This window comes from Perca fluviatilis, chromosome 20 (assembly GCF_010015445.1).
Source record: "Perca fluviatilis chromosome 20, GENO_Pfluv_1.0, whole genome shotgun sequence".
In the NCBI taxonomy this organism is placed as follows: domain Eukaryota; kingdom Metazoa; phylum Chordata; class Actinopteri; order Perciformes; family Percidae; genus Perca; species Perca fluviatilis.
Window position 1 is genome coordinate 33,644,903 of NC_053131.1, and position 10,000 is coordinate 33,654,902.

Below are 10,000 nucleotides of genomic sequence, written 5' to 3' on the forward strand. Positions count from 1 at the left end.
CCTTATTAATAAAAAGCAAAGGGTGGCTACTTTGAGAATCTAAAATATAAGACATATTTTCAATTACTTCACACTTTTGTTAAGTACATAATTCCATATGTGTTCATTCATAGTTTTGATGCCTTCAGTGAGAATCTACAATGTAAATAGTCATGAAAATAAAAAAGGAAACGCATTGAATGAGAAGGTGTGTCCAAACTTTTGGCCTGTACTGTATAACCTTATAGTATCTCTTTTAGTTTTTAGGAACTTTTCATTTTAATATTTTTTACTAGGGGTGGTACGGTTCATGAGGAAACATCCGAACCGTTTGGTTGGCTCGTCTCGGTTCGGTTAATGGTCACTAACCACTTCCTGCCTAGCGCCCACTTTCGACACCTGTGTTAAAACACTTACTGGAAATGACGAGCAGGATGAGTTTGATGAATGCAACCCATGGCAGCTGATTGGACGATCGCGTCACGTGGGTCTTGCTGCTCCCGAATTTCAAAACAGACTTTAATGGGCGGTTCGTTCAGAATATGATCTCGTATTTACGAAAATAGTTTGTGTTTCTGAAAAATTTTAAGCGAGAAATAGGCAGTATAGGCAGTTGCTGAATCTGTCTTCATTTCAGATCGACTGAAAGGTCAGTTTAGAAGATTTTCACACAACAGTCGGTGTCGTACTGGGAACATTTTGGGATTTCACGTTACCTATGATGAAATAAAACAATATATAGAACTGCCACTGTGTGCAATGTGCATGTATTGTGCAACATGCATTCGATATGCTAATTTTAGCTATATATCATATGCTGAAGTGTATTTCTGGAGTGTTAAAGATTAAAAGAAAAAATAACAAGAACCGTACAGAACCGAAAACTGTGATACGAACTGAACCGTGGGTTTTGTGAACCGTACCACCCCCTAATTTTTACATTTTTAAAAATCATATCAGGTCTGAAATACACAACTCTTAATAATATATAATGTATAATATGCTGAGGATTTTGCCAAAGTTTATAACTGTTTTCATTTCTTTATTTTATTTCCATCCGTCTCCGTCTGTTGGCTCTTTCTCCGTCAGCTCGGGTTGAAAAAGCTGAGATGAGCTGCAGATTTTTGGGTTTTTAATCTTCAGAAATCTTTTGTTTTGCTTGGAATCGGTTTCTCAAATATTTGGTGAGCAGCTATTTTCAAAATACTGGAGATGGAGACGTGGACGAGAAAGAAGTTTCTGAGAACTTCAACAGCTCCATCCAGACTGAGTTTGTAATTTGTTCTGGATGTGGTATTTGTTTGTTTGTGTGTCTGTGTGTGTTTGTCTCTGTGTGTGTGTGTATGTATTGTGCATCAGTACTAGTTGGTATATGTGTACAGTATATATACAGTGTGTGTGTGTGTGTGTGTGTGTGTGTGTGTGTGTCTGTGAGTGAGTGTGTGTATGTGTTCGTGTTGGTCTCTGTGTGTGTATGTGTTCGTGTTGGTCTGTGTGTGTCTTCATGTGTGTGTGTATGTATATGTGTGTGTGTGTGTCTGTGTGTGTGTGTCTGTGTATGTTCCTGTGTGTGTATGTCTCTGTGTGTGTGTGTGTCTGTGTTGTGTGTGTGTGTGTGTGTGTGTGTGTGTGTGTCTGTGTGTGTCTGTTCCTGTATGTCTCTGTGTGTGTGTGTGTGTATCTGTGTCTGTGTGTGTCTGTGTATGTCTCTGTGTGTGTATGTCTCTGTGTGTGTGTGTGTGTCTGTGAGTGAGTGTGTGTGTATGTGTTCGTGTTGGTCTCTGTGTGTGTATGTGTTCGTGTTGGTCTGTGTGTGTCTTCATGTGTGTGTGTATGTATATGTGTGTGTGTCTGTGTGTGTGTGTCTGTGTATGTTCCTGTGTGTGTATGTCTCTGTGTGTGTGTGTGTTTGTGTGTGTCTGTGTGTGTGTCTGTGTGTGTCTGTGTGTGTGTGTGTGTGTGTGTGTGTGTGTGTGTCTGTGTGTGTGTGTGTGTGTGTGTGTGTGTGTGTATCTGTGTCTGTGTGTGTCTGTGTATGTCTCTGTGTGTGTATGTGTGTGTGTGTGTGTGTGTGTGTGTCTGTGTATGTTCCTGTGTGTGTATGTCTCTGTGTGTGTGTGTGTGTGTGTGTGTCTGTGTATGTTCCTGTGTGTGTATGTCTGTGTGTGTGTGTGTCTGTGTATGTCTCTGTGTGTGTATGTCGCTGTGTGTGTGTGTGTGTGTGTGTGTCTGTGTATGTTCCTGTGTGTGTGTGTGTCTGTGTATGTTCCTGTGTGTGTATGTCTCTGTGTGTGTGTGTGTGTCTGTGTATGTTCCTGTGTGTGTATGTTTGTGTGTGTGTGTGTGTGTGTGTGTATGTTCCTGTGTGTGTATGTGTGTGTGTGTGTGTGTGTGTGTGTGTGTGTGTGTGTGTGTGTGTGTGTGTGTGTGTGTGTGTGTAATGATTATAAATGACTTCACGTCGGTGCCAGTTTCACCGTCATCGACGCTGCTGTCCAGGAAAGAAGAGTCCTTCACATTAGGCGCGCTTGATTTACCCCTCCTGCCAGACGCAGACAGGGGTGGAGGGAGGTGGGGGGGCGGTGGTGAAGAGGGTTAAATAAAAGCGCTCAGAGGCTAAATGATCCGCTGTTCTCAGGTGAAGACGTACAGCCGAGGACGCAGGAATGTTTGGAGGCCGACAGCCAATGGTTACGAGCGGACGAACTGCCGCGGTGGAGGGGAGTCAACAGCAGAAGAGAAAGAAGAAGACTCATTAATCACGCTGAAGGAGAAGTGATGAGGATTGCAGCCCTTCTCCTCCTCCAACATGGCGGCTTTAACACCAACTAATCGACAGGGATTTTGAGAGTTCGTTTAGTTTACAAGTTTGTTTAAAATATTTTTTATTGAAAGCATACAGTATGTGCATAAGTCTTGACGTTCATATGCAATATGTAACTGCTTTGATTTTTTCAAGCAAAGTACAGAGCAAGGTGTGTGTGTGTGTGTCTCTGTGTGTGAGTGTATGTCTGTGTGTGTTTGTGTCTGTGTCTCCTTCTCTGTTTATGTGTCCCTGTCTGTGTGCGTGTGTGTGTGTCTGTGTGTGAGTGATGTGTGTGTGTGTGTCTGTGTGTGAGTGATGTGTGTGTGTGTCTGTGAGCGTGCATGTTTGTGTGTCTGTATGTGTCTCTGTGTGCGTGTGTGAGAGTGTGCGTGAGTGTGTGTTCGTGTGTGTCTGTATGTGTCTCTGTATGCGTGCGTGTGTGTTCGTGTTTGTGTGTGTGCCTCTGTGTGTGTGTCTCTGTGAGTGATGTGTGTGTCTGTGTGCGTGTGTGTTCGTGTTTGTGTGTGTGCCTCTGTGCGCGTGTGTCTGTGTGTTTGTGTGTGTGCGTGTGTGTTCGTGTTTGTGTGTTGTGTGTGTGTGTGCGCGCGTGTCTCTGTGTGAGTGATGTGTGTGTGTGAGTGTGTGTGTGTGTGTGTGAAGAAAGAAAAAATTATAAATATAACTCCCGTCTAACTACCGTTAACCATCCAGCACTACTTGTGATTTTTCTGTTTGTGTTCAGGTGACCATATGTTTGACAATTGTTCCAGTTTATCATTCAAGATAAACCTAATTGGTTCTAGGTGCAGTGTGTCTGTTAACTCTGAAATCCACAATTTCACATGAGGAACTACAGCTTTTGTCCAAAATTTAAAGTACAAGGTTTTTGCCGCTATGACGCTTTGGTTACATTGAACGCGTACCGAATGTGGACCGTTCTCGGAGCGTATGTGCCGCGCAATGTACTGGATCTTTTGACTGGCTACACCTGCTGCGCACACACGGACGTAGGACTGTGTGAGTCAGAGGCGAGATGGAGAGCTTTTGCTTTGGGACTGTTGTTGTTTTTCTGGAGCCGGCACAGAGCTGTGAAACATCGAGCTGTTATCAGAGGACCCAGGGGAGGGGAAACAAGTAATAAAACAGAAACGCTCTACATGAAACTGCCAATACGCTCGCTCACATTCTCATCATTAGGTCGTTTCCTGTATGTCTGTAGTTTTAATTTAAAAGACAGTGTTTCCTTTAGGATTTGTCTTTTTAAGCAGTGGGGGACAGGTCCTAACTGACAACATAAGTTATACGACTTACAGTTCTCAAGGACGTACACACACAATCTCAACTGGCTTATCATCCGGACAGCGTCTCTTTTTCCTTTCTCCCTTTTTCTGTGTGTGAAGCGCATGTCCGCGCTATTCTCCGACATGCACTCTAACAATGCAGCCCTATTTCTGATACAGAAATGTTGCCCCCCCCCACGGTCAAATCAACATAGAGGAAACGCTGAAAGAAATAAAGACACTTTATGATCCATTTCTGTGTATAAGGACCGTACACACCTCACGTAAAATAATATAAACAGAAGACTGTCCAATTTTTACGCTTGTAGAGTGGATCTCCGCGATGCGTACACACCACTGCGCTGCTCTTGTGTCCGGTATCGCCAGTTTCATTGATTATAGTGGCAGCGTTGCGTTGGAGCATCCGCTCCGCTTACGTTATGCGTGCAATGTAGCCGGCCCGTTAGTGCATAAGAGACAAAGCAGTCAGTTTTAGAAGTGTTGAAATTAACCAAATAATCGATGCATCGAATCGTGGACGATGCTGCATCGATAATCGGCCGGCTCATAATCGATTATTTCAGTTTACAATTTAATGTAGGCCTAACAACCTTTCGGTTTACATATTCTGGTATGTGTTTTTGCACATTCAGGAGGTGCCATGTGCTCAGTGCTGTATAGTTTTATGTATCCAAGTTATTTATTATTAGAGCACTGCAGAATGTTTGGTTTTTGAAGCTTGAAAAGCTATGAATTAAATATCCTGCATGGCTTTAATAGAAAAATGCATTTGACGGATCGTGATGCATCGAGATATCGAATCGAATCGCTGACATGATAATCGTAATCGACTCGGGAGATCAGTGAAGACTCACACCTCTAGTCAGTTTATTAGATGCCTCAAAACATCCAAAAATGATCATTCTAAGGTCTGGCTCCAGTGAGGTTTTTAAAAATATTGGAGAAGATAATGAATATTTCGGTCAGTTTGTCGGCCACTGATAACTTTAATATGTGCAGGTTTGTCGGCCACTGATAACTTTAATATGTGCAGGTTTGTCGGCCACTGATAGCTTTAATATGTGCAGGTTTGTCGGCCACTGATAACTTTAATATGTGCAGGTTTGTCGGCCACTGATAGCTTTAATATGTGCAAGTTTGTCGGCCACTGATAGCTTTAATATGTGCAGGTTTGTCGGCCACTGATAGCTTTAATATGTGCAGGTTTGTCGGCCACTGATAGCTTTAATATGTGCAGGTTTGTCGGCCACTGATAACTTTAATATGTGCAGTTTTGTCGGCCACTGATAACTTTAATATGTGCAAGTTTGTCGGCCACTGATAACTTTAATATGTGCAGGTTTGTCGGCCACTGATAACTTTAATATGTGCAGGTTTGTCGGCCACTGATAACTTTAATATGTGCAAGTTTGTCGGCCACTGATAGCTTTAATATGTGCAGGTTTGTCGGCCACTGATAGCTTTAATATGTGCAGGTTTGTCGGCCACTGATAGCTTTAATATGTGCAGGTTTGTCGGCCACTGATAACTTTAATATGTGGAGGTTTGTCGGCCACTGATAACTTTAATATGTGCAGGTTTGTTGGCCACTGATAACTTTAATATGTGCAGGTTTGTCGGCCACTGATAACTTTAATATGTGCAGGTTTGTTGGGTTCCAACGATGTTTGGATGAACCGGTGTTGATGCTCCAACAGCAGAGTATTTTACTCACATGTTGTTTGAGCACCAGGTTCTTCACTCCCTCCATGACGAACTGGGAGCCGGTGTTCATCACTCTGGAGAACAGGCTGCAGGGGACAGAGGAGGAGAGTAGGGAGGAAACAAGGAGGGAGGGAGGAGGGGAAAGGGAGGGAGAGGGAGGGAGAGGAGGGAAGAAGGGAGAAAACAAGGAGGGAGGGAGGGAAGGAGGGAGGAAGAGAAAGAGGACGGGGGAGGAGAGGAGGAGGATAGGAGGGAGGAAACAGAGGGAGGATAGGAGGGACGGGAAGAGGAAGAGAAGGAGGAGGGAGGGAAGGAGGAGGGTAGGAAGGAGGAAACAAGGAGGGAGGGAGGGAGGAGGAAGAGAAGGAGGAGGAAGGAAACAAGGAGGGACGGAGGGAGAGGAGGGAGGAGGAAGAGAAGGAAGAGGAGGGAAGAAGGAGGGAGCGAAGGAGGAGGATAGGAGGGAGGAAACAAGGAGGAAGAGAAGGAGAGGAGGCGGGAAGGAAAGGGTTAGACTGGTAGTCTGAAAACATGGACCCATGTTTTTTTTAAATTGCTTTGCATAAAGGCATCAAAACCTAAAGTGAACAAAAGTGATTAAAATCTGAGCGCTGCACAAAACATCTTTTTTCATCGTCATCGCGATATCAACCGGCACAATAAACCTATCGTGAGAAGGTTGGGACATATCGCGAAAGACACCAAAAATATCAGCAGAAAACTGTTGTAGAAAGCTCACTAAACATGATCGGAGTAAACTGAGTGAATGCCGATCCACAACCAGTTAGCAGATCAGCATAGTTAATGAGCGCCATTACTGAATGCCAGAGTAACTCGCAAATACAAATTGTGCTCTCGCGAGAACTCAGGATTTCCAGGGTAGAATTTCGGGCAGCACCCGAGCAATTTCAGAAGTGGAACGTGGTGGATATAGACTACCATGTGACTAACTTACCCCATAGGTTTGACTCCACTGTTGCCGTAGTTGGCCGGGGTGGCGGCCATCTTGGTAAACGCCCTGTAAAAGATGATAGTAAACCGGAATGACTCAACACGTTTCAGTGACACTTTGTCAGTTTTATTAGCCAGACATTAAATAAAAATTATATAACATAATTTTGCCAGAAACAGAGACGGCAACAACCTGCTCTCTTCGAAGGTTCTTAAAAATGCAGAAATAATTCTAGTTGTTTGCCTCTGCCAACCAGTCAAGTTGCAGTTATTAATCTGCAGTCTGTCCAGACTCAAATAACATATGTAATGAAGACTTTGAAGCAGTTTAATAAAAGGTTTTACGTGTTTTTGTTTGGCAAAACATGGACGCTTCACACACAGAAAGTCTTAACAATCATCACAGTTTTAAGATCAGTGTCACCAACACATTATCCGACCAAATGTTCATGAGTTATGGTTGTTGAATAACAGCCAGAAACATTAGGTCACAGTGAAGTTGACATTTGACCTTTTGGATATAAAATATCACCACTTCATCATTTAATCCTGTCAGACATGTGTGTCAAATGTCGGCATAATTAGCGTAGGAGTTCTTGAGTTATGGGCAAAAATATTTTTGACCTTTGACCACCAAAGTCTAATCAGTTCATCTTTGAGTTCAAGTGGACGTTTGTGCCAAATTTTAAGACATTCCCCTCCAGGGGGGTTGTGGGATATCGTGTTCACAAGAAAGGGACGAACAACCTGAAAACAGAACCACCAGGCTCTCCGCTCCGCTAAAGATTGGCGCCAGGTCTATTTTCACGCGAGCTGTTATCGGTCGATGGCTAAAAAACTGCAGGTCCTTTTTATCAGGACAACGCCAGAAAAGAGAAAGCATGGAGTTTGACTGTAGGAGAGCTTGGAGTGGAAGGTAGATACTGGCTTCATAAACACCTGATTGTTCTGTAAAGTTCTTGCAGAGAGAATAAAATATGGGAGTCGGCCAGCAAAACCGCGGCACAAACATGCCCAGTAGAAAATCTGGGTAATGTTTTCAGCTGCGGCTTGGGCGCCCGGATAGCTCAGTTGGTAGAGCGGGCGCATATATACAGTACAGGCCAAAAGTTTGGACACACCTTCTCATTCAATGCGTTTCCTTTTTATTTTCATGACTATTTACATTGTAGATTCTCACTGAAGGCATCAAAACTATGAATGAACACATATGGAATTATGTACTTAACAAAAAAGTGTGAAATAACTGAAAACATGTCTTATATTTTAGATTCTTCAAAGTAGCCACCCTTTGCTTTTTATTAATAAGGGAAAAAACTTCCACTAATGAACCCTGACAAAGCACACCTGTGAAGGTAAAACCATTTCAGGTGACTACCTGCATGAAGCTCATTGAGAGAACACCAAGGGGTTTGCAGAGTTACCAAAAAAAGCAAAGGGTGGCTACTTTGAAGAATCTAAAATATAAGACATGTTTTCAGTTATTTCACACTTTTTTGTTAAGTACATAATTCCATATGTGTTCATTCATAGTTTTGATGCCTTCAGTGAGAATCTACAATGTAAATAGTCATGAAAATAAAGAAAACACATTGAATGAGAAGGTGTGCCCTAACTTTTGGCCTGTACTGTGTATAGATAGATAGAGGTTTACTCCTCGACGCAGGTGGGCCTGGGTTTTAGACTCCGACCTGCGGCCCTTTGCTGCATGACATTCCCCCTCTCTCTCTCTCTCTTCTTTCATTTCTTCAGCTGTCCTCTCAAAATAAAGGCCCAAAAAATAATAATAAAAAAAAGATATATATATTCCGGCCGTGGCTATCGCCGGCACAAAAATATACTAGTGTGTACACGCTGGAAAAGTGTATATATTTTGCCATGACAACACCGGGAATTGTGGGAAAAGTGATCTGCAGGATTTGTAGGAAGTTACTGTTTTACGCATTATTATATAACATTCTGTTAATTGAATTTCAGGTTCTTAATGAGTTAATAAACTCATGAGTTATATTTTGTCTTTTGGTATATTCAGTACGAACAAGTTTGATTTTGGTAAGCTACAAGCCACAGGACCGGAAGTTTGAGGGGAGCGCGAACAGAGGAGAGAAATGGCGGCTGTGAATCACGAACTTTTAAGCTCCCGTTTTTGTTAACTGTACTGCCGGTCTACCGGGCGAACACGTTCTCACGGTGTTCCACCATACTTCCATAAGGAATAAAGGTGAATATGGACACCAGTGTGAAGTGGGGACTCCTTTATGATCAGGTTAGCCGCAGAGCGAACAGACTCAAATGAAACCCTTAGGAGGCTCAACTGACCCAAACCATTAAATAACTAAAATCAGTTCCTCCAGGAAAATGCGATTATGCGATCGCATAATTCAATGCATAATCAGCCAAAGTCTGAATATTTATGCTGGGGCCTCAGTTTTTCAAATACGCTGCACTTTCGACCACATTAATTGCCGATTTCTGTGAAAAATATGCGGCGCTTGCATGATTTCATAATCCCCGCATTTTCGTTGCAAGAAAGTCCCGTAATATATCTTAGCAGAAAGTTGGAAAATGTTAAGTTTACTCCACACAAGAGCAGCCGTTTTCCCCTGTTGCCATGGGAACGTTATGAAGTGACGTAATTACGCGATGTGAACATCATCGAAAAGCAGCGTGTTGGGTGAATCTTTTTCATCAAACCGCAGTTTTTGCAAGTTCCTGCAATTTCATATAATAAGATAAAATTGCATAAATATCATATTTAGCATATTCCCTCGCATTTTTTAAGAAAACGTGCCGCATAATCAAGGATTTTTGCCCCGCAACAATCACAAAAAAACTTTTCTGGAAGGACTGAAAAGCCGTGGTTGGATGAGAGACTTACTTCCACTGTTTGATGTAGTTGAGAGGTGAAAGGTCGCAGCCGGCGTCCAGCAGCGCCGTCTTATACTGCTCCAAGTCCGACTGAAACACACAGCAACAATCACACAAACATCAGACCATCATCTCAAGAAAACAAAGCACAGCCGAGAAAAAAAAAACTCAATTAGGGCTGTGCAATTAATCAAAATGTAATCGTGATTATGATTTTGGCTCCCAATGATCACAAAAACAGAATAATCGAGAAAAACTATTCTTTAGCTCATTACGTTTTTGCAACTCTTATTTTCTCTTTTTTTGGTCTGAATGAAAAAATGTTTAAGTTTAAATAGGAAAAATATCAAGGCAAATTTCAGTTTTTTTTTTTTTTTTACTGTTGATTTAT

At 42.4% G+C, this 10,000-nt stretch overlaps 1 protein-coding gene across 1 annotated transcript in view; it reads right to left on the reverse strand.

The window, feature by feature from the left end:
• Window positions 1-10,000, reverse strand: part of scfd1 (sec1 family domain containing 1) — a 69,536-nt gene that overhangs the window by 11,924 nt on the left and 47,612 nt on the right. Inside the window, exons 16-18 of the mRNA XM_039785452.1 lie at window positions 9,620-9,699; window positions 6,746-6,808; window positions 5,801-5,876 (exon numbers count right to left, since the gene is read on the reverse strand). Of these exons, the coding sequence (XP_039641386.1) occupies window positions 5,801-5,876; window positions 6,746-6,808; window positions 9,620-9,699 (219 nt within the window). The remainder of the gene's footprint in view (window positions 1-5,800; window positions 5,877-6,745; window positions 6,809-9,619; window positions 9,700-10,000) is intronic.